Raw genomic sequence first — 26,125 nt, forward strand, 5'->3', positions numbered from 1 at the left:
TTATAAAACATAATTTGTAATGAGGGAAAAATAACTTGATAAAATAATTACATTAGGCAAAATTATGCTGCATTTTTTTTTCTTATGAGAACGTATACAAACTGCTGATCTGTTAATACGAGGTAAATTATGTTTCCTAATGACTTAATAATGGCCACTGTAGTGTTAGTCAGCTTTTTTCGCTCCCGACAAATGAATATAAGGTAACACTTTACAATAAGTCTCCATTAGTTAATGTTAATGTATTAACTAACATGAACAAACAAGGAACAATATTACAGTAGGCTATTTATTAATCTTGGTTAATGTTAGTTAATGAAAATACAGTTGCTTATTGTTAGTTCATGTTAATTCACAGTGTATTAACTAATGTTAACAAGCACAACTTTTGATTTTAATAATCCATTAGTAAACGTTTGAATTTAACATTAACCAAGATGAATAAATGCTGTTCATGCTTAGTTCATGTTAACTACAGTAGTTAACTAATGAACCTTATTGTAAAGTGTTACCGAATATAAAAATAGAAATAGACACTACATCCCGATTAGCTACTGGAGGGGGAAAAAAACTAAATCAAAAGAGCAAAAAATAAATCGCCAACTCAATTCTCACTGTTTCTGTAGGCCTACTGTATATAATTTATGGATACTGTATAATTTATGCATTTTCAACTAAAACTATAAAGTATGCGTACAGTATACATACTTTATTTTTAGTTGAAAATGCGTCACTCAAACCTTTTAAATCCGTGACTAGACCCAGAATCACACAGTTGCCCTAAATTCCTCAGCTCTTACACAGGGCGGTCACTATTGTGCGCAGGCCAGCCTTTCACACAGTCCTGGAGCTCCACCCTCTCCAAAGACTTTCTGGGATTCTCCAAAACCAAGTTCTACCTCACAGACAGGCCTACAGGCTCCGAGATGTGGACCTCACTGTCCTTGATATCAGTCCTCTCCACTGTCCATTTCACCTTGTGTGACACTCAAACCAATGGAATATTTGAGCCGTACGATCTGCTTTTTGATAACGCGGTGGAGGCGTATTATAAGCAGGACTGGCTGGCTGTGATCCTGAACATGGAAAGAGCTTTGCGGAATAAAGCAGCGCTGCGTAAAATCCAGACGCACTGCCGCTTATCCTGCGCGAATCACACCGCTTTCGGAGACCCTTTCTCAGGTGTGGGTGTCCCGATCCCAGGAACCGGGGCCGTGGAGGATTTAGCGTTTTTCCAGAGGATTCTCAAACGGGCCGATTGTGTGAACGCATGTGAAAGCGAGAAACTGGGACCACCGACACTCCATAAAGTTAGTGAGACTATAGAGCTGGAGTTCAAGAAGAGGACGCCTTACAATTACCTGCAAGTGGCTTACTTTAAGGTAAAGAAGAGGCCAGAAAAATGCATGCAAAACTTTTTCTATGAAAACGCAAATGCATTAAAAAAAGTAAACAGGACTGGGGATAAAATCAGTGCATCTCATTAGCATAAAGCTTTTTGTAAACAAAGAATAGCGAGTTATCAAATACATTCTATCGATGCATAAATGGGCATCAGGTACATTTGATCAGATTTTGTACACAACATTTATGCATTTGTCACTGAATGGTTAACCGTTTAAGAAGCTCTTCCACGTTTCCCCAACCCCCCCCCAAACTCCCATCACTGTGCCACGTCTTTAGGTGGAGCCTTGCAGAGTTTTAGAACTGCTCAGGGGCTTTAACATACCACTGCCTTGTAAAATGATGGTTTAAATGAGATATACAGTCGGGGGCATGAGCCTCAGACCACTAGGCCTAATGAAATGAAAATCGTCGTTGCATTAAAAAACTATAGTATCAACAAGTATGAACAGCAAAGTCATCATAAATTTCAAGGATTGCTTCAATGACAACAGCACTACTTTAATGATAGTCATTAATTTAATATATCATTCAAATATATATAAGAACCGACTTTTATAATGTTTTTTTTAAATTCTTTTATGCTCACCAAGGCATTTATTTGATCAAAAATACAGTAAAACAGAAATAATGTGTACTATTAATTTTATATTTTAATATATTTTATTTCTGATGCAAAGCTGAATTTTCATGGTCACATGATCCTTCAGAAATCATTCTAATATGCTGATTTGGTGCTCAAAAAATTACTAATGTTGAAAACAGTTGTGCTGCTTATGTCTTGCATATGACTTTTAATATGATTATGTATGTATTTATTTATTTTGAAGTTTAGCTATATATTCTAGGAACAATTCTGTCTCTAAAGTATAACTTGGAAAGCATGAGTGTTTTCTAACCAATATCTGAATATTTCTTTGTTTTCTTTGTACTTCCAGATTAACAAGCTTGACAAGGCAGTGGCAGCAGCAAATACATTTTTCATGGCAAACCCTGACCACGTAGAGATGAAACAGAATTTAGAGTACTACATGATGATGGCTGGGGTGCAAGAGACAGATTTCAAGGACCTGGAGGAGAGACCGCACATGGTACGAGCAATGTTTGTTAATCTGAATATGTCTAGATCTTACTGCCTTATAAAATGTTTATAATGCTGGAATATAATTGACTGTACCTGTAATTGCTGATTTCCAGGCTGAATTTTTAGAGGGCAAGATTCATTACAGTGCAGAAGATTTTGCCCCAGCCATCGAGCACTTTGAAACCGCTGTTGAAGAATATTTCACCGCTTATGAAGAATGCAGGGTTCTTTGCGAGGGAGCGTTCGATTATGACGGTTACAAGTACATGGAGTACAACGCCGATCTCTTTCAATCTATGACAGGCACGTGATATTCTCATGCTTTTGATTTAACAACACCAGATTCTCTTTGATTTAATTTGATGTCATTTTAAAATCTCATGGTGTTTGATGTCTCATTTGATTTCTCTTTTTCTTGTATGTAGTTCTGTTACACTAAATGTTTTATAAATATGTTTTTTTATAAATATGAGAGATTCATGTCTATGTTTGCTTTGATCACAGATCATTACCTTCACGTTCTGAACTGCAAACAGAACTGCGCTGTGGATCTGGCATCCACCGCTGGAAGAGAGAAGCCTTTTGAAGATTTCCTCCCATCACACTTTAACTACCTTCAGTTCTCATTCTATAACAGTACGATACACTCATCGTCAGCAGAAGCATATTCAGTACCAGATTTCTGTTTTGTTATTGTTAACTAAAACCAAAACCAATATTGTTTTATTGCTGTCTATATATTTTTAGTTATTTTAGTATGTCAAATTAAAGTAAATTAAAATAAGAAATGTTGTCTTGGCAATTCGCTAAAATAAAATAAGTTTAAGTTTTGTTTTACGTTTATTTTATTTCAAATAACGAAATTTTTTTTTTTTTTTTTATGGTTTTAGTTTTAGTTAACTATTACAACCCTGGTTTCAGTGACTGAAATAAATCTGCAATAAAATAAAATATTAGATTGAAAAGCATAAACAAAATAAGTTTAAGCTTTTTATATTATTTCAGTTAATGTTTCTTTTATTTCAAATAATGAAAATGTTTTGTTATGGTTTTCATTTGAGTTAACTATAATAACCCTGGTTTTAGTAATTGAACTAAATCTACAATAAAATAGAATATTAGATAAAAAAGCATACATTAAAAAACTTTTCATTAGGAAAAAACTGAAATTGAAGTGCCTTTGCAGCTAACGAAAATAAGTTGAAGTACTGAAAGTACAAAATTAATAACACTGAAAAATACTAAATATGAATATAAAAAGTTAATTCAAAATATTAATAAATATTCTAGTAGTATATAAATAATGCTAAAAAACACTGCCAGAATTAGCATTAATCAAAAATGCATATGTGAGTATACAGTGGGTACGGAAAGTATTCAGACCCCCTTAAATTTTTCACTCTTTGTTATATTGCAGCCATTTGCTAAAATCATTTAAGTTAATTTTTTTTCCTCATTAATAGAACACACACAGCACCCCATATTGACAGAAAAACACAGAATTGTTGACATTTTTGCAGATTTATTAAAAAAGAAAAACTGAAATATCACATGGTCCTAAGTGTTCAGACCCTTTGCTGTGACACTCATATATTTAACTCAGGTGCTGTCCATTTCTTCTGATCATCCTTGAGATGGTATATATATATATATATATATATATACATACACATATGTATGTTTTTGTAGTTTATTTAAGTACATCAAAGTTTGCACAGCAGTTAGAGATATTGTGGTGTTGCCAATAAAGTTACATTTTTGTGTACTGCAGAATGTTTTAAATGCATGTATTATTTATGTCTGAGTTCATTTTTAAAGCTTTAATCTGTTTCTCTCCCAGGTGAGAAATACGAGCAGGCCATTGAGTGTGCTAAAACATACCTGCTCTTCCACCCTGAGGATGCGGTCATGGCTCAGAACCAGGCGTACTACTCAGCTGTGCTGGGAGACGAAAAAGCCGTCAACATTACAGCCAGAGAGGTGCCGTCCGCATGTGCCACTGATGCACAAGCACGCTTTTGATCTACAGCACATGTATTTGTAATATCAGTTAATAAAAACATTATTAATTAATTTTCAATGGAAACACATGGTGCTTTTTTTTTTCTTGTTGCAGGTTGTTAAGCAGCACATTAAGAGGTCTATGCTGGAAAAAGAGCTTCTTTACTTTGGCTATGAGATGTTTGGTAAAACGTTTGTTGATCCAGTAAGTGTATTAACATGTGCTCAGTGCTATGATTCCCATATCTATTCATGTTCAATTATAAGTTATAATAAAATCTTTATCTCATTCTGTCTCAGGACACATGGACCCCTGAGGACATCATACCCAAGAAACTAAGAGACAAACAAAAGTAAGTATACCTTTGTTGTTGCATCTGATATATTAACACGAAAGTTCAACTGATGTTGGTTTCCTCTGTGCACGCAGGGCGGACAAAGAAACAGCCGCGAGGATTACAGAGGAGATCAGTAACCTGATGAAAGAGATCGAGACACTTGTAGAAGAGAAGAGTAAAGAATCATCAGACCTGGACAAGATGGTGAAAGACGGTAAGACTTCAAATAAAATTCAATGTATGTGAAGGGATAAGCAAGTTACATGACCTGGTCCTGCAACTGGTGCTTTTTCAGATATCAATCCAGCCCCTACTCCAGAAACTGCCGACAAACTCCCGTTTGACAACATTACGGAAACCCTGACATCCTCAGCCCTGAATGGTTCACAGCGGGTCGTCCTGGATGATGTAATCACGTCCGACGAGTGTCAGGAGCTTCATCGCCTCTCCAGTGTACGTTTCACATTTTCCTTCTGTTTCCCAGAAGAGTAGACAAAAAGGTATTTTTGTATTTTCTGCAGTCAACTAAATATTTCTCTTTTCTATTACCTAAATCTCGCAGGCAGCAGCTATTCAAGATGCTTTTAAAGCAACACCCTCCCCTCATTCGGCAAGTGAGATGTTTCAGGATATTATGGTTCTCAAAGCTCTGCAGGTGAGACCTACTTTACTAAAGGGTTTAAAAAAAATCCTCTTGAAATCACACAACTAATATTTGCACCATGTTCTAGCCAGTTAAAGGAACATGTAACACTTTGTCAGTTCTTTAGTTTCTATTTTTGTTGAGCTTGGTAGATAAACTACTGTTTAAAATCCTCTTATGCTCACCAAGGCTGCATTTATTTAATACAAAATACAGTAAAAACAGTAATATTGTTACATTAATATTAAATTAAATGTTTTCTGTTTCTGTTTTCTGCATTCTGTGATGCAAAGCTGAATTTTCAGCATCATTACTCCAGTCTTCAGTGTCACATGATCCTTCAGAAATCATTCTAATATGCTGATTTGCTGCTCAAGAAACATTTATTATTATTATCAATGTTGAAAACAGATGTGCTGCTTCATTTTTTTCAGGATTCTTGAATCCTGAATAGAAAGTACAAAAGAACAGCATTTATTTGAAATAGAAATATGTTGTAACATTATACAGTAAATCTCTTAAATGTTGACTTTCTTTACAGGTATATTGTATTTTAATTCATCACTTAAAAGTGTTTTTTTTTCTCATACCTTGGTCAGGAGGGTCTGGTTCCCTTGAAGAGTGCACATTTGTTTTCCGACCTCAGTGAGAAAATTCAAAAGGTTCTGGAATCCAATTTTGGTCTGGAATCGCCCCTATATTTCTCTAGCTCAAACCTGGTCTGCCGATCTGCCATCGGTAAACTGACTTTTTGTTTTTAGAGAAATGCACATTATTTTTGCATCTTGAGCACAGACCTGTTTAGTTCTTAAACAATAGAAATATTTTGTAACATTATACAGTAAATCTCTTTACTGTCACTTTAAATCAATTGAACGTGTCCCTGCTGAATAGAAGTATTAATTACCTAAAAAGAATCTTACTGACCCAAACTTTTGAACACTAGTATATGTAAAAATGAAAAAAAGTCAACTTAAAATTAAAGATTCTTTATCCATGAAGCACCTTAAGATTCATGGAATCTTTCTATTCTACAAAAAACTCTTTATGTTGGATTTTTTTTAAATGGTCTTCACACTAAGAAAAATTAAGTTTATTTAAAGAACCGTTCACTGAAAAGTTCTTTGAGGAACCAAAAATGGTTCTTCTGTGGCATTGCTGTGAAAACAACCTTTTGGAACCTTTATTTTTTATCAGTGTATGAAATAAATATCCTTTATGCTTGAGGTATTAGGCTGATTTAGATTATGCAGACTCTGTATTGCAAATACAAATGTGATGCTCTTTGTTTTTTTCTGGGAAAATGTTGACTTTCTTTACAGGTATATTGTATTTTAATTCATCATTTAAAAGTGTTTTTTTTTCTCATACCTTGGTCAGGAGGGTCTGGTTCCCTTGAAGAGTGCACATTTGTTTTCCGACCTCAGTGAGAAAATTCAAAAGGTTCTGGAATCCAATTTTGGTCTGGAATCGCCCCTATATTTCTCTAGCTCAAACCTGGTCTGCCGATCTGCCATCGGTAAACTGACTTTTTGTTTTTAGAGAAATGCACATTATTTTTGCATCTTGAGCACAGACCTGTTTAGTTCTTAAACAAGCAAATGTTGGTCTCTCTTTCAATCCAGAGAAACAGGAGGAGCGTGCAGACTGTCTGCTCATCTCAGAGCTCAACGACTGTATCAAAGAGCCATCAGCATACAGCGATCAAGGCTACAGGTTTGCCGCTTGAGGAACCAGTAAAGCATCATGGTTATTTAGTTTATAGTGTTTTCACTAATGCATTCTTTTTGTTGCTTTGTAGTGCCATTTTGTACCTCAATGACAACTTTGAAGGGGGAGATTTTATCTTCACCGAGTCAGATGCCAAAACTGTCTCTGTAAGATTTCTAAATGTTTTGCATTATTTTTATTCAAACTAGTGAGCTGTGTAGAGGAGTAACTAACTAAGTAAAATAAGTGACGCTATTAACATGACTACATATTTCAGTAATGTAACTACTAAAAAAATTGTGTAGTTTTAGACAAGATTTAACTAACTAACTAACTAAATAATCAAACACTATACCTTGGAATACGCTGTCCCTGTCAAGTAGCATTGGAAAGTCTGATTCATTTTAGCAAAATCAGTTTGTTCAAACAGTTAATTTCAATGAACCAGTTCCAAAAAGTGATTCATTTATGTTTACTTTTTGTAGCTTAAATATTGCTATTTATCCCTATTTTACTGGTTCCTGTAAATTCAGTCAAATATGGTTTTATCTACTTTAAGCACATTGTTGCTTGACAAACTACAATTTCAAGGTAGCTTCCCCAGCAATGCTAATGAGTCATTTTAGACTTGGTTCCACTAACTAAAATGTGCTGTTGTGGCATGCGTTTTCTAAGACAGACATTATTTCACTCTACCGTCTCTTCAGGCTGTAGTGAAGCCTCGGTGTGGTAGAGTCGTGGGATTCAGAGCTGGACAGGAGAACCTTCATGCAGTGACCGCAGTAACCAAAGGCCAGAGGTGTGCTGTAGTGCTTCGATTCACTCTGGATCCTCGTCACAAGGAGAAGGCAAGTATGACTTTCAGTGCAGTTTTGCGAATGGTAAAATAAAGCAATAGGATTACCTGTACACTCTAAAAAATGCTGGGTTAAATATAACCCAGCGCTGGGTTATATTTAACCCAGCATTTTTTAGAGTGTAGATTTAAACAGGAAAACTAACACTTTCATGGGGTCTGTTGCAGTGTTGTCATTGTTAACTAAGACTATTAAAAATATTTAGTTAATTTAGAAATAAAGCCGAAATAAAATTAAATATAAATATTGAATTAAACAAACTTAAACTTTAAAACTTAAATGAAAATTAGAAATGTGGCATTTGCAACTAACTGAAATAAAATAAGTTGATGTACAAAATTACTAAAACTAAATGAATAAATTAAAGGTAAATAGAAACATTAAAACTAATAAAAATGACAAAAGCACATAACCAAATTACTAGAACTTAAAACTAAAATTTAAATGAAAACTGAAATCAAATCAAATAAAATATAAATATTGAATAAAAAAACAAACAAAATTATAATTGTGGCCTTTGCAACAAACTGAAATGAAACAAGTTGAAGTACAAAAATGACTAAAACGAAATGAATAATATTAAAACTAATAAAAATGACAAAGGCAGATAACAAAATGACTAAAACTCAAAACTAAGATTTAAATAAAAACTGAAAATATAAAAATAAAAGCCAATTCCAAGTATTTAAAAAAAATACTATAATAGTAAATAAATAATACTAAAATAACACAGATCGGTTTTCTCTTAAGTTGTAGTTGTTAAAGGTTCCCTCTTTGTCTAACCTTGTTGCATTTTGTTGTGTCCACAGGAGCGTTTACAGGCTGAAGAACTTCTGAAAAAGCTTTCCAGCCCACTTGAAGCTGATGTCCAGAAAACAGGAATGGACAGTGTAGCGAAACCCTCTGAACCCGAAGGAACCGTTTCTGCTAAAACAACCGAAAAAGACACAGTAAAGACAAGCACATCTGCAGAACAACCTACCAAAGCTACAGAGGATAACAAAACTGACAGCAAAGTGCTGAAGAAAAGTGAAAAACCAAAGGCAAAAACATCAAAAAAGCCAGCAAAAAAAGAAACCCAAACAAAAGCTAAAGCAGACAAAACAAAGAGCAAAGAGTCAGACAAAACAAGAAGCACAACAGCAGAGAAAAAGAAATCAAAAACAGCTAACAAGACAAAACCTGTAACGTCAGACAAAACGAAGAAAACAGGCAAAACAACTGTTAAAAATACTGCAGATGACAAGAAAACAAAGCCAAAGACCACAGAACCTAAAGCCTCTACAGCTGAAAAACACAATGATGAGTTATGAGCCTCGTGCAGAAGAGCTTCTGTGTTTTATTCTTTTTTTTAATTGGTGATGGAGGAGTGCTGATGGATCTGTGTTATTGTAAATTTTTTTAAAGACTCATCAATTTGAAGCCGTATCACAGGAGTGCAGACTTGACAATCAAGTTGACTGTTGTATTTTCTCTTTTGCCTAAATTGTAACTATTTCTATTCTTGTCTCAGGAACTGAAATACAGTTGTAACATTTCGTGCTCCTTGAAAGACTATGGCAGCTTTCAGAGATTACATTTGCCACTTTGCATTCCCACAATAACTGAATAAAAGCGACATGTTTTTAAATTATAACAATGCTGTACATTTTTATTGAGTCGTGCAAAAGTCACAGACATGATGCTGAGATGTTGTGGGATGTGGCCATGATGTTCAAAAGATTCATTATATGGCTCATTTCCCTTCTTAAATGTAATTCATTGAATTTTTTCTCCACCAATTTCATCATCTCCCTTACGAAAAAGAAGTTTATTCAAGTGTGCTATTAGTATACTTCTTTTAAACTAAAACATAGGAAAGTATACTTTTAGTCTACTTTTTATGTACTTCTCAGAAATGGGCTTTATGTACTTCTCAGAAATATACTTAAAATGACATTTAAGTATACTTGACTTATACTTAGAAAAAGTCTAAATATATTTGAGCTCAGGCAAAAAAGGTAAGTCAGAAAACTAAAAACACTCCTATTCTCAACAAACCATACAACATTTGATGTATCATTCATGTCTAAAGCCCAAGTAGAGCAGCATACACCACTAAGCATTTTTTATTTACCAAAAAAAAACAATTGCTGGTTTACTTATCCATACATTCTGTTTTCTACATAGAATATTAAAGTGACTTAGCAAGGGATTGAGTCCATGCACTACCGTAACACTGCACTAGGTGGCAGCATGGTGCTGAGCGTCCGTTTCATGCGTTTTCTGAAATGACTCCAAGTACTTTGTTCCCAACACCACCTGTTTGTAGTTGTTTGAGGCGTTTTTTATATAAAGTAGTCATTCTGAAATGGCACAATGGTTATTCCCTCACTTTTTACTCTATTTTAAGTATTTTGTTTGTTCTACTTCATGCCTGGTCCACCCAATGCAATTTTCTAGACAACTGCATTGGCAATTATATTCAAAGCTGTCTTTAGGACACCTACAATTACTTCTTAAAGTACCTCTTCCATCTGCTTGACAAAGTCATTTACTGCTGCACATACAGTATTTCCATAGGAATTCAGTGAGTCGATCATGGTGTTGGAGTCAAATCTTTAGCATCTGGTAGATTTGAGGTCATCCATGTGCTAGTGTACTCTTCAAAGCTGACACAAGTACCTTTTAGAATGTAGCTTTTAACATTTCAAATTTACAGCCTTTCTCTTTGGGGAAAGGCTAAACATATTGATGACCTTGACTCATATCCACATTATTGTCTTGTATGCTTTCCAGAATGAGGACGTCACTTCGTCTAAATTATTAATTGCTATTAGCGATAGCATGCTTCAAATCATGTTAAACGAATGGTGTCTAAACTTTCTAGGATACTATGCACTGGTTTTTTGCACTTATTTAGAAATGGCTGTTTAGCATACTTAGCATTTCCATGCTAACCAGTAAACAATATCCAAATTTTGTGGTAAGAAATTGGCTAGCGAACCAAACCCCATTGTTTTGGTGGTTTAATCATAATCTTTTGAGGAAATGATAAGCTGTTACACCATGTCCTTGCTGGTCACTGCAGTCTAGGGTTATTTGTTGACATTTTATCATTTGCATCTAAAGTCTTTATATAATGGACAGTGCACAAAGTTTTACAGCATAAGAACAACTGTTTCAATTCATTCTAATGGGTTTTGCTCTTATATATTAGGTCACAGCTTGCAAAGAGGCATTGAATAGTCCACCTGGAGAGTGCTGGCAGTTGAATAGTGGAGGTGAATGTGAAAGGTGAACTGTGGCAGCTGCAATGAGACCCCTCGTGTGTCTTTACCTCCCCTTGTTAGCGGCACAAACAGTTCTTCTTGTGTGCCTCCCACTGCTAAGGAGTGGGCAGAACTAGCCATGAGCAGAATGCCAGGGACTGATGGGGACAATGACTCTTACAGTCAAAATGTTACTCGAAGGGCCTGTTACACTGGGTGGAAAGAATATTTAAGCACAGTATCAATTACCCCTGTTTTTATATTCTAACTTTAACCAAGGGTGTTCCACAAACAAATAAAAACAAAAATAAGGTTTAATTTAATTTTAGATGTCAGTAAGTAATACCAGCCCGATCTCACGGCAATTCGTACATATTTTACGAGGTGGCTAATTCGTACGACCTCACTCGTACAAATTCATACGATTTGTGCTAAATCGTACGTATTTTACGAGTTGCACAATTCGTATGAATTTGTACGAATAACCTACACCTAACATTGCCCCCAAACCTACCCGTTACTGGGGTCTAGACAAATCGTACAAAATCGTACGAGTGAGGTTGTACGAATTAGCCACCTCGTAAAATACGTACGAATTGGTCGTGAGATAGCGTTGGTAATACCAGTAAAAAAATTTTTTTTTTTTTGTAGTTAATAAAATGATTATTGGAGTAAATCATTCTACTTCAAAATTCATTGTCTTGCTGTTTCTTTGTCAATACACAATAAAAAAAAAAAATTTGCGTCTAGTTATCACAACTTAAATTAAACATTAGAATAAAAATAATGCATTGTTTCAACTTAAAAAAGTAAGTGTTCATGTTTGACTTAAAAGTTTAGTTAACGTTAGTTTAGTTTAGTTTGGTATAAGTTATCTCAACAAATTCTAAGATGCTATAACTAATTGCAGCAGCATTTTTTTCTTGGAATTTGTGAATGAAAATGGTTTCGACACCATTTTTTTTTCCAGTGTAATGATATTACTGTCAGTATAAATTATCTTGTATGGAAGAAAGATTACATGCTGTTGTGTATTTCAGTGTTCAGCGTATATGTGTGCTAAAAATGTGATGGCTGTGTGCATTGGAACAATATTACCTGGTTTCTAGCTGGTCTGAGCTGGTTTGGGTTGATGACCATCTAAACTACAAGCTATTGGGAACCTTGGTCATGGTTTCTGCTGGAAAACAGGTCATTGCAGCTTAAGGTGGTCAAGATGGGATTTGTAAATTTTTTCCCGGTCCAAGCTGGTGTATCTAAATAAAAAGAACAGCATTTATTAAAATATAAATATTTTCTAACAGTATAAGTTTTTATTATCACTTTTTTATCAATTTAACACATCCTTGCTGAATAAAAGTATTATTTCTTTAAAAAAAAAAGAAAGGATAAAATAGTACTGACCCAAACTTTTGACTAGTAGTGTATATTGTTACAAAAGATTTTTATTTTGAATAAATGCTGCTCTTTTCAACTTTTTATTCATCAAAGAATCCTGAAAAAAGTACCACAGGTTGCAAAAAATATTAAACTGTTTCAAACACTGATAATAAATCAGCATATTAGAATCATTTCTGAAGGATCATGTGACACTGAAGAAATTATGCTGAAAATTCAGCTTTGCATCACAGGAATAAATTACATTTTAAAGTATATTAAAATAGAAAACTGATATTTTAAATTGCAATAATATTTTGCAATATTACTGTTTTTTTCTGTATTCTTGATAAAAAAAATGCAGCCTTGATGAGCATAAGAGACTTCTTTAAAAAACATATATATATATATAGCAATATTTCTATTTATTCATATTACCTGTACACATCAGTACCTCTTCAGCACATAGCATTTGCCCTTGCACATCTGTATGTTTATTCTGTCGCAGTGTATCTATATCTTTATACATTTAATTTTTTATTCTTTAATTTTATTATTATGCATCTTGCTGTTGTATATGTGTCACTGGAAGCTGTATGCAATGTATGCACACAAAATATACACTACTTTGTATGCTTTAAGGAAAGGAACTAAATAGCAAAATACCACTTCAGTACATCATCGGCAGGGTTCTTCTAATCCTTTGAGGAGAAGGTCTTGTTGGTAGGTTTGTTGGCAGCGATTAAAGACGCCAAGGGAAACCACCCTAAAAAAATGGCGAAAAGCCATTAGCAATGAGCACACACTCCTGACTTCATGCATGCATGTTATGAAATATATCTAATTTTACATACCTTAGGAGTTTACAGTGTTGTGATTGCTGGTGTTCGGATGCTTGGTGCAGACCTTTACTGTTACCACACATCCATTGTCTTTTGTTTGAGCTGATGAGATGTAAAGCAAATGCAAAATAATTCAGAGTTCAATGGTAATAGCTTTGGAAGCACTTTTTGTAGTGTTGCATGTTTGCTTTTTTCATCTTCTCACCCCACACGTGTCCATGTGACCCCTTACATGAGGACATTGACTTGTGTGCATAAGGGCCGGGTTAATTAGCATCGTTGTTGGCCAGTTCAAATTGTGACGCACATCACTTTCCACTAAAATGCATGATTTATTTGTGTAGAGATGTTCATGGAGAAACTCACATGAAGTTTGTTTGCATGTTTGATGGTGCATTTACTGTCCTTTTCTCGGGCATGTGTCTTCGCTGTATGCTGTCTTTGTGTGGGGCTGCCCGCCATGTCATACAAACTCTGGGAGACACAGGCCACATTGTATGCTTCAGGGATTGTGTTGTATGTGGCTGGCTATTGTTCGGACAGAAACGAAAAGCAAAGCCTTAACACTGTGACTGGCATACAATACAGTATTACATGTATATATGCCTTTCATTTAGAAGTTATCCGTGGTCCGTACCAAGCGGTATGAAACATGCTCTGTTGTGTCCATACAAGATCTTTTGTCTTACTCCATTATCAGACGTTTATAATGGCAGTCATCCCTGAGCCTTACAGGACACAGAGGGGCGAATTCACTAAACAACCTGTGTCTCATTCACTAACACGGATGTGCAGTACTACATATTTTTAGCACCAACTAGTCATTAGGCTGTCTAAACAATCAGGTCTTTTGGAAGATATGCATAATTAGGCTGGTGGGATTGGATGTGTTTTTAGAAAGGTTTTACGTTATTGCATTCAAAATCCAGTGTACAGTACCATATACAGGTGCATCTCAATAAATTAGAATGTCGTGGAAAAGTTCATTTATTTCAGTAATTCAACTCAAATTGTGAAACTCGTGTATTAAATAAATTCAATGCACACAGACTGAAGTAGTTTAAGTCTTTGGTTCTTTTAAGTGTGATGATTTTGGCTCACATTTAACAAGTTGATTATAAGAAAGGGGCGGGATTTAAGCCAACTAAATGATTGGAGAAGTTCTGCATATGTTATTATGAAGTCAAAACACATAAAAAAATTAAACATGCATGGATGAATCATTCACAGTAATACAGGGTTATTATAGTTATCAAAAATGAAAACTGAAAAAGAAAACTTTCATTACTTGAAATAAAATAAATTGAAATAAATTCAAAAAAATATTTTTTAGCTAGTTTACTTCTCAGTTTAATTTAGTTTACATTTATGTACGAAAATAACTACATCTGAAATAAAAAAAATTATACAAATGATAAAGAAATATTTAAAAATAAAAAATATTAATAATAATAAAGTTGACAAAAAACAGAACAAATTTACTAAAACTTTAACTAAAAATTAAAATGTAAGCAAAATATAAAATAAAAACTACTTCAACACTATAGTATCTCTATGACACTAAAATAACAATAACATGCATTTAAAATTAATTTTGATTTCAGGTCGACTTATTCACACTCAATTCACGTTGACATGATACTCATGGAAAGCCCCTCCAAACTGTACGAAACTCAACGGCCAAAAATTTGACTTTTAAAGGGAATGAACTTAAATTTTACCTAGCTAAAATACCATCAGTATGCTAATAAAAGCACCATGGCTAAAAATATCAAACCTACAAATATTTAATAAAAAAACAACAACAAGTTGACACCTAATCAACTTGTTAGATAACTCGTCAGCCGTCATGACCCATCCCTATTTGATAACCACCTACAATTAATATTACCAAGTGCTAAATTAACAGAAATAGTATTTGAATTAAATATTTAAACTTCTATGTAAATGAGGTTTATTAATGATTGCGCCTTATACACCAAAGTCTATATAAAAAACGTTTTGCCTTGCACAATTAACAACGAGGAACATTATGTTAAGAACATATTTTTTTTGTTTTTGCAGTTACCTATTTGCATATATACAATATGCAAAATGTGATTCAGATGTAAAGAGCACATGCAAATACACATTTGATATCAGCAGCCAATGTTGTCAGAGTCAGTGAAATCACAGGATTTGACTCAATAAAAAAGGTGATTAGTTCAGTGGTGGCATCTTACATTTTTACAGTAAGGTGAGATATAGGGCACTGCACTTAATGTCAAAACCAGGTCTCATAATAAGGTCATCTGCAGAGAACTGCTCCTTCCTGTAAAGAGACGAGTAAAAGTGAAAGAAACACAGCCAATTCCGAGAAGTCAATGATGTGCCCTTTGAGAGAAGTGTCAGTTGAGGCAAAATAGGCACAGTTCCTCTTGTTTTCTCTCTATTCACAGAAGAACCGTTAGATGAAAGTGAGGAGGTTGAAAGTATCCATTAGTGGTTTCCACGGAGACAGACTCAGCACGTCTCTCCCAGGGCAGGATTTAGCCGGACACGGCAGGACTAGTCCTGACGAAATTAATTCCAACTCTACAGCTTGAAAAGGTGGCCGAAAAACAGCAGGCTAACAGGACCTGACATGGAATCAGCCAAAGTTTCCATGAGGCTAGAGCAACAGGACAAAAGTTACCGACACGAATTTGATCCTTTTCATTATGATCACAACACTTTACTAATATTTCTGTCAGAGTGTTACTCAGTTAATGCAGTGAATCTAAACACATTGGCAAGCTTTAAGGGGTTATTTGAATCAATGAAAATGATATTAAAAGTTAACTTGTTAGATCTTTGCCATGTCCTGCTTGACGTTGAATTTACCAGAGCGAGTAGCCAATCTCTAATGCAATGAAAAACATCTATGCAAGTTCTGAAAATAAAAACATCCGAGTAAATGAATGTCAGTGGTATCCATGCATATCAAACTGTAACCAAGTTATTTAAATCTTAACCAAATCTTGTGTAAACAGAGACAGAGGGTGGCATTGTTGGTATATTTTGATGGATGGCTGAATGATGACTTCAGTGGTTACTGCAATGAACTGTCGTCTTATTTCCCCTAAGACTTGGATCATTCCGGTGCCGGGCTGGGACAGGCTCCAAGTCAGTGCGATTGTGCTTGGGGGAACCATGAAGCTCATCCTTACTGGCTGGAGGAGGGAATGGCTTGTCTTCACATGGTAGGAGGTGCAGATCTATAAGAGAATGGTGAAGAGAACTTCATGGTGTCTTTGAGACTGCATTCGGAAAATGGCTGGAAATTAATTAGCAAAATAAAGCAAAAAGGTTCAGTCTATATAGTCTAAATAGTCTTCGGTCTATATTATCTCTGATTTTCCATGCAAAACAAGGGTTCTAAAAGGGGAGTTTCACAGAGATGCCATAGAGGAAGCATTTTGGTTCCCCAAAGAGCAGTTCTTACAGGAGAAGAACCATTTTTTCGTAGTTTGAGGGAAAAAAAGAACCTTTTTCCACTATAAAGAACCTTTTGTGCAATTGAAAGTTTCCATGGATGTTAAAGGTTCTTAACACTTTGCCAGCCAGCTCCAGCATTTTTGATCTTCACAAAATTTTTGATGGCCCCCAGAATATTTGTGGAATGAATATCTGAACATGCAGTATGTCAAAAGAAAAACAGAGCCTGTGCTTTTAAACAAAAACCTGTTTTATTCTAGCATTCTTTGTTTTTTATATCAACACTTGAATGTGGGTGAGTTTCATGAAAAAAGTAACATTTTGAACAAAAAGCTGAGAAAATGGCATTTTTGTCAAAGTCAACATCCGGATCAGATTCAGAACGATGATCAAAACATAGATGGAGTAGATCGCTTCCATCAACACCCCCAAAGCTTCACAGCCCTATAACTTCCTGGGTTGACATTTCATTCGGTAATGGCAGATTTGATTTATATGTTGTTTAATATGTCATGATACCGTTATTTTACATATGCATCTGCTTACAAATGATTTTTTTCTGCTTCTTTTTCGGCGTGTTTTTTTTATCCAGACATTCGGTACTCTTTCTAAAGATGTGTAATAGCGCCTCCTATCATATAACAGTGAAAACATGCAAAGCCAGAAAAATTGCGTCAATGGTGGGCAAAGAGTTAATGGAACCATTAAGAGAGTGAAGGAGGGAATCAGCAATTTCTTCTGGGTCTTTTCTGGTTGCAGATCTGTCAAATAAAGATGTTGGGTTGTCATGGATACAACAGGTCACAGCAAGGTCTAGTATTACTTGTCCTGAGCTAGAGGCAGAAATAAAGGAGAAAAGAAATTCTCCCACCGTATTAGATATTGCTCGGACAGTATTCAGTTTTTCTCTGGGCGGCAGAATGCCCTTTTACTCTTTGAGGTCACTAAAGACCTGAGGGCCGCCACATAATGGTGGATTAGCCCAACACATTCCCCTTCTAATCCCCCATTTTCAAGCCCCCGTGTCCAACTCAGCTGCTCTGCCCTGAGGCTTGGACCCCTTTGAGGGCATGTTGATGTTGGCTACTCTCTCCCTCCCTCCAGCCCAGGTGGAGACTCTCAAGCAGAACTTTCTATAGGCTCCACTCCAGCCTGATGTTTTTCTGTCGGTCAGGTGGAAGAGGCAATTCAGGGGCCACGGGAAACAAAGAGCCCATCCAGACCTAGATAAGTGCATAGCCAAAAAGGAGGGACCCCTGTTGTTCACGTTCCTTTCTAAACGTCGCTGCCGTTGAGTGCACACTGATGTCTTGAGAAGCACGCTCAACATGAACCCTCCAAATGTACATTATGGAAGGGGGACATAAGAAAAGATCCCTCTATCCGAGTCTGATGAATGCAAGAGGCTTCCTTAGCTGTATGCATACAATAAAGGCAAAAGAAGGAAGAGTGGGCGACGACAATGGAAAAAGCAATTATGGGTAATAGGGCTCGGGCCACAGAAGTCGGTCCTTTCCCATGTCGGAGTGCATGGCGCAGGTCCCCGTCCTCTGGGAGGTCTCTTCCATGCATCGGGAACACTCGGGTCTCGTTAGCTGGAATATGACTTGGTATCTTTGATCGCGTCAGCTGACTTTTAAGCTCAGCTTAGTGTTGTAAGGGCCTGGAAAAAGAGGAGTAGAAAAACGGACAGGATCTGACCACTTTCTTTAATGCAAGGACGGATTTCGTGCTCGGCGTATGTTGACGGCAAATCTGGAATGGGGTCATACAGCCACATCTGGGTTTCAGAATGATGATGAGAAGAGGCACTGTCACATGAGACAGCCTCTTTGATCATGCTCGAAACTCTCTTTCCTCTTTTCAATAACTCTGTTAAAGCTTAATTGACAATTGTTTCCAGTACAGCAGTTCCCCATTTACCCATTTTTTCGCCCTCAACATCATAGAGCACTTTTGATTTTGGCCACTTTACTACTTTTAATCAAACTGACAACTTCAGATCACTACGGACTGTCTTGACAGCTTGCCTTTTGGAAAAGGAAATACTCTTAGTACCACTTTTGTCCCGTTGTTTAAATATACTGACAGCTCAGTGCCCAAATGTATTGTTTCAGCTCAACACATGGATATTGCATATCGTTTTCCTCGGTGTTCAATATTAGATTGCATCGCAAGATTCCCACCCTTCTAACCACATGTACATAACATCGGCGGAGTACACTTTATAATTTGATAACACCCTAATTTGTTTAGTTCATCAACCTCATTAACCAGTTTTCTGTGTTGAAGACACTGAGTCATGTGATTTAGACTGTTTGTACAAAATGAAACAACTTTGTTATATTCAACATTTTTTAGCATCTTAAAGCTGGAATAGCCTACAATTTTGCTACTTTTGCACAGATTTTTTCCCCGATTAACAGTCTGGAGTCATTGACACTAGCTGCAGAAAGTCAGAGCCAGTCAGCACATTTTGGGAAGCCAGTGCTGACAAACTTCACAGAAATATTATTATTTTTTTTTTAAGATTCAGACTATGGTTCCATCCATTCAGAGGATATTAAACATGTTTGATATTTTGAGCTGATTTTAGAACACATTGATTTCATTTGTCATGCATCTCCTAGCAATGAGGTCGAATGTTTCTGTGTGAGTTTGTTGTATTCAGAATCACTTAATTCTCAGTTGTTTAGTGTATGACACCCACTTTTTCTCTGTAATCATTTACGAAGCCTAGTGTTTCAAAATCTGTTTGTATTTTAAAAGTTGTGTAGTGTATTCCAGCTTTTCCTATTAAAAATTAGTTTTGGGACACATTTAAAAACATAGAAACAATCAAATGCATTGCATTACATTCTGAATACGCTTTTACAGTCCTAGTTGGTATTCAGATCAAATTTGCCCCAGCCACAAAGCATGCTGGGTAACTTGAGTATCTATGTCACATTTATTTCTTCAGTTCATACAGAGAACTAACATTTTCCAACATATCGGACAGGCTAAAGTTTGACTAACTTTTTGAGAAGTGATGGCTAATTTGGACACTGTATTGTAACCAATAGCAGTGTAAATTTCGCCATATTTGGCAATGCATTAGTTTGGCAGTTGACTGTAATATTGTACTTTGTTTGGCATTTCAACTTTAATGCAACAAACACATCATTCTACATGTGTATTGTTGCAGAATAACATGAAACCTCTTCTCTAATTTATTCCCTCCATTTTGTCAGAACTGCAAGTAACTTTCTTTTTTTTTTTTACACAAGTCTGCTGTCTACAGAGGTGAAAAACACATTTGAATGTCTCATAATTAGCCAGCAGTGAACTTGACCAGATGGTCTTTTCAATGGTCAAAGTTTCCCAGAGAGCTCCTAAGCCGCTGAAGTTTGGGCCTGTGAAGGAGGGGGACTTTCACTACAATCCACTTCAGTTTCTTCACTGTTTTTTGTCTCCTTTACCTCCATCTGTATCCATACTGCTTTTTACCTTTAGCTTAGCATGTAAATGTTGAGTGAAATTATAGCTACAATTTTTTTAATTTACAAAAGCTCTCAATACCATACAGTGTTGATTGTGTCTTAAAGGGATAGTTCACCCAAAAAATGAAAATTAGCCCATTATTTACTCACCCTCAAGCCATCCTAGATATACATGACTTCCTTCTTTAAGATGAATCCAATCGGAGTTATATAAAAAATTGACTTTGATCTTCCAAGCTGTTTAATGGCAGTCAGCGGGTGTTGCAGTTCATAAATCCAAATTAAGTAAAATAAAGCACATCCATCCATAATAAAAAAAGTGCCACACACGGCTCCGGGGTGTGAACAAAGGTCTCCTGTAGCGAATCAATGCATTTTTGTAAGAAAAATATCCATATTCAAAACGTAATAATCACTTTAATCTAGCTTACGCCAACAATTGTACATGGAAGCAGCTCCTGGAGGATGACGTAAGATGTCGGCGTTGTGCATGCGCCAGTGAGTCTCGTGAAAACCAACGTTTGTTTACAGGAGCAAAAGAAGCAAAAAGTTTCCTTACTTTAGCGAAGGAAAACCAGTCTCCTCTTGGCTTATATCGAAATCCTCCGACATTCTTCTTTACAAATCCTTGTTTTATACTTCTAATTCGTTACTGTTGTTCTGTTTTGATCTCTCCTCTGCACTTCCGTGTGCGTCACTTCTGAGCGGAGCAACGCCGACGTCCTACGTCATCCACCCGGAGCTGCTTCCGTATACAACAGTGAGCGCAAGCTAGATTAAATTTCTTTTGGACTGATGAACTGCAACACCCGCTGACTGCCATTAAACAGCTTGGAAGATCGAAGACAATTTTTAATATAACTCCGACTGGATTCGTCTGAAAGAAGAAAGTCATATACACCTAGGATGTATTGAGGGTGTGTAATTCATGGGCTAATTTTCATTTTTGGGTGAACTAACCCTTTAATCTGAAATCGGAATGGTTTTTAGAAAAGAGAAGCAACAGAACAGAACTTACCTGTCATACTGTAGAGTGAAAGAAGTTGGTGTTGTGTACTCCATTTTGTTTTAACTGCCATATTCAAATGTTCCCATTATAAGCAGTGAAAAAGCTGCCTCAAAGTACTTAATGGCTGGAGCACCTCAAACATCTTGCCTTGTAAATATTCAGTCTGAAAATCCATAGAGAATAAATTATATTCCAGCATTAAAAAAAAACAAAAAAAAACCTTTTACTAAATTAACTTATTCATTTTCCTTGTAATTACAGTGGGTATAGAAAAGAATCACCTCTTTAAAATAATCACATTTGCTGTCACATCCAAGTAAAAAAAAAAAAAAAAAAAAAAACAATCACTGAGTTGGAAAAAGAATCACCCCTCTTGTGTCAGTATTTTGTTTTGCTTTAATTCCAGCCTTAAATCTGTTGGGATTTGTCTCTACTAACTTTGCACATCTATACTTTGCAATATTTGCCCTCTCTTCTATGCAGAATTGCTCAAGTTCAGTTATATTTGATAGTGAGTGTTTGTGGACTACAGTTTTCAAGTCATGCCACAGATTTTCAGTGGGGTTTAAGTCTGGGTTCTAAGGAGGCCATGCAAGAACCTTCTTCTCCGTCAACCACTGTGTGCTCAGTTTTGCGGTGTGCTTTGGGTCATTGTCATGTTGGAAGGTAAACCTTCTTCCCAGTGACAACTTTCTGTCAGAGGGCAGCAGATTTTCCTCAAGAATTTGAAAGTATTTTACCCCATCCATTTTTCCTTCTATCCTGATGAGTGCTCCAGTTCCTGCTGCAGAGAAACACCCCATAACAGGATATTACCAGCTCTGTGCTCTACTGGAGAAATGCTGTTATTTGGATGGTGAGCTGGATTGGATTTCCGCCAGACATATCATTTGGTGTTGAGGCCAAATAATTCAATTTTGTATCCATCTCCTGACTTGCTCCTATCCGTAATTTTTGACAGTGCCTTGCCGCCCATAGTTGATTGTTTGCTTCAGTTGCACTACCAAGAACAGAAATGCTTCAGGAAAGCTCTTTTCATGCTCAGCTCATCAAAATGAGCACAGCTGATCACAGTTGAAAGTCAAATGGCTTTGTGTGCCATTGAGAAGGTGATTAGCTACACCTGATTGAGTTTACAAATTTTTACGAGGGGGGTGATCCTTTTTCCAACTCAGTGATTCTGTTTTATTTATTTATTTATAAAAAAAATTTTCCTGACATGTTGGTGTAATATCTTTCACATGGATGTTATAAGTTGCACTGAGTAAATACAGATGGATAAAACAAAAACTGTGTCCGTCTTCATTTCAGGGTGCAAAGCAACAAAATGTGATTATTTTCTATACCCTATAAGTCAGCAAAATAAGGCCTAAATTAAACACACAATGCTATTTTTTTTTATTTGTAAGCATGCGGGTTCTAGTTCATTTACTCTTTCTATCTGTCTATTTATCTCCCACATTGACCGCCATGAACGTTGGATCTGTCTTGTAACCCCTGGTGGGTTTTGTGCAGGCGCATACAAGCATGATTACATGGTATTTTAATCCATGCAGAGAGATGGGCCGATGAGCTGTTTGTAAAAGGGTTTGTCTGAGCTACATAGTTCAGCGAGACCCACTCAAATGTAAACAGCAACCCTGGAGTGATCGGTGCATGGGATTATGAATTAATCTTTGTGCATATGTGTGACTTGTATTGAGGGATGGGGTTGTGGATGAATGGAAAGAAGGAATGGATCGGCCAGTCTTGTGGTCTCTGGAAAAAAAAAAAGGTTCATTGCTTTTGCATCTAGATAATTAACCCCTCTCCTTGTAATAACACAAATCCCATGGGCCCCCGAGTGAGTATTCGACCCCTGACTCCATGTCGGGATGGACCGTGGGGGCTAATCCTGTTTCGAGATGATGCTTCAAAGAAAAACCTAATGAGACGTTTTGGAAAACACAGAACTGCCCCACCTCTCTGAGGTCAATGAAATAATGACTTGTTTTTCTTAAGTCCTTGCTCACAGCCCTTGTGTAAAAGTTCTTAGACGCCAGATTAATTATCTAATTTAAAATGGTCCAAAAGTTGATTGCAGTTTGAGGTCTGGTGATTATTTTTGTGGTATTTTTGTTGTTGTAGCTGTAGCTCTATGCTTGCCAAATATGTAGGACAGTGCATTGTGTTCTTTCTCTTTCCTCTATGTACTTTATTAGTTGTGGTGTTTGATAAGGCAAGCATTACTATTGCTATTGCTCATATATAGTGTTAGGAATTTGTAGGAATTAGTATTAAACTTTGGTGCGTAACTCGTCCCACACCATTTATGCTACAGACATGAAAGATATCTCAAATCATGTGACCTGTTGAGAAGAAGTGTGCTGTTATATTGATCCAAGACTTGGCAGTGACTTGGGTCAATCAGAAATCTGTAAAAAAAAAAAAAAAAAATGTTGAGAAAATTAAAATTATAAATCAGTGCAACATGATGCATTAAGATGTTTTAGTTCTCTCAACTAAAACTGTAAATAACTGTCCTAAGCAACACTACTTTACCAATAGTTTGTTCACTAAATGCATAATGTCTTAGTCAATAAATTCTTATCAAGGCAACTACAAATTACTTGTTCTGCTAATTTTCAATCAGTACCAAGAAACTTTACTCTGCAATTTTTGCTTTTGAAAGAGAAATAATCATGCAAACCTCAATAATAAACAATACATTGCGAGAAAAAATACAGAATTGCGAGATATAAACTCGCAAGAAAAAAGTCAGAATTGTGAGAAAAAGTCAGAACTGCGAGATATAAACTCGTAAATGTGAGTAAAGTCAGAATTGCAAGAAAAAGTCAGAATTTTGAGATAAAACGGTAACACTTTATTTCGATAGTCCACTTTAGACATTCTATTAACAGTAAGTAACTTTGCAACTACATGTCAACTAGCAGTTAGTAGAGTATTAGTAGACTGTCTGCTTAATATCTTCTAACACTTTCTTTGTCAACATTCTACTAACCCTAAACCTACCCTAACAGTCTACTCTGAGAATTAGTTGACATGTAGTTGACATATAGTTACAAAGTTACTTATAGTTAATAGAACGTTTCCCATGCCTTTGACTCAGGAGAAAAAATTAAGTGTCTTTGGTTCACGTGCAGCATGCAATGCGATTTCACTATGTAATGCGATTTCACTTTTTGGCACTAACCTAAATGGCTTTTGACTAAAAGATTTTGAGTATCAGAGCGAGTTATTTCACAGAGGGATGAATGTGTTTTTCAGCCTGATTCGGTTGTTTTATAAAGTGCCTCTCCAGTGTGATTCCAGCCTCACAGTCTGACATCTGGGTCACAACTGAGGATGTGCAGAATTATTTAGCAGATATTTGGAGAAAGTATAAGCAAACATACTTATTTGATGCCAAAACACTTTAGGAGAACAAACCAAGACATACCTTCGAGTGATTTTTGACATAGTAATAGAGCCAGAGATGATGCAGAAGATCATGCAAAAAGGCCATTGAACAGTCTTTCAAAGTAACGAAAAGTTATTGCTCTCTGTTATAAGGGTAATTACATGTTTGAAATGCTGCTGTGCCATTAAATTATTAAATCAATAAGCACAGAGGACAAAAAAATTTTGTGATCACATGACTCATAAATGCATGAAAACCTAATTTATCGGTACTATGATGAATAGTGGTTGTTGTTTTTGAAACTTTGTGGTGAGACTGTGATAATGGATGCAAGAAAATGCATTTCTTTTCATGGCAGCTCATAAGCCCACACATTTCTGCACCACATCTGTTATTGCAACAAAACAGCAAAGCATTATTTGCATTATCGCAGTGCTAAGCTGTATTTGCTTGTTTGTTTTGAATCATTTACTACAGTGATCTCAGCAGGATGAGAGTGTGTCCAGTCTTTGTGACGTCCACTGGCTTCATATCACAAGGCTTCACTTTACAGATCAATATTGGGCTACAGAGCTGGACAGAGAAAGTGGTAAACACCCAGAATCTTATACCACACACACTGATGCAGATGAGGATGTCTCATATAATGCTTTACTCTACTTAGTAAATAGGGTTACATTTTATTTCGATAGTCCACTTTAGACATTCTATTAACAGTAAGTAACTTTGCAACTACATGTCAACTAGCAGTTAGTAGAGTATTAGTAGACTGTCTGCTTAACACTTAAGACTATCTTCTAACACTTTCTTTGTCAACATTCTACTAACCCTAAACCTACCCTAACAGTCTGAGAGTTAGTAGACACGTAGTTGCAAATTAATGAGAATTAGTTGACATGTAGTTGACATGTAGTTACAAAGTTACTTATAGTTATTAGAATGTCTAAAGTGGACTATCGAAATAAAGTGTAACCGATAAAAGTAGCAATTACATTTTTTTTTTAATTCAATGGAACGGGCTTCCATACTAACCTGTAATAAATCAGCAAAATTGTTCAATAAGAAATTGTTTCTTCAGGCAACCATGTTAGTTGGAACAACGTGGGTAGTTGGAATAAACATTTGGTGGAATACTGTTGTCCTAATGTGTTTTTATATAGATTCAAAGCAATAGTATCTGAAAATAAAATGCAATTGTTTTTTTACAGTGCGGACGACCTTAGCAATATCAGTGCCAAGCATCATGGCGACACCAGAAGCAAGAACAAATC

The 26,125-nt window shown here is 36.0% G+C and overlaps 1 protein-coding gene across 1 annotated transcript; it reads left to right on the forward strand.

Annotated features, from left to right (window-relative positions):
- Positions 1 to 831: 831 nt before the first annotated feature.
- Positions 832 to 9,654, forward strand: LOC107751183 (prolyl 3-hydroxylase 1-like). The gene is made up of 15 exons (XM_016566827.1): positions 832 to 1,382; positions 2,343 to 2,495; positions 2,602 to 2,791; positions 2,993 to 3,124; positions 4,329 to 4,468; positions 4,605 to 4,694; positions 4,790 to 4,842; positions 4,920 to 5,041; positions 5,123 to 5,280; positions 5,390 to 5,482; positions 6,070 to 6,208; positions 7,096 to 7,186; positions 7,272 to 7,347; positions 7,888 to 8,028; positions 8,847 to 9,654. The coding sequence occupies exons 1-15, from the start codon at positions 927 to 929 to the stop codon at positions 9,348 to 9,350; spliced, it is 2,538 nt and encodes an 845-aa protein (XP_016422313.1). The 5' UTR covers positions 832 to 926; the 3' UTR covers positions 9,351 to 9,654.
- The last annotated feature ends 16,471 nt before the right edge of the window (positions 9,655 to 26,125 follow it).

Source organism: Sinocyclocheilus rhinocerous, unplaced genomic scaffold (genome assembly GCF_001515625.1).
Source record: "Sinocyclocheilus rhinocerous isolate Xijiao unplaced genomic scaffold, SAMN03320098_v1.1 scaffold362, whole genome shotgun sequence".
Lineage (NCBI taxonomy): Eukaryota > Metazoa > Chordata > Actinopteri > Cypriniformes > Cyprinidae > Sinocyclocheilus > Sinocyclocheilus rhinocerous.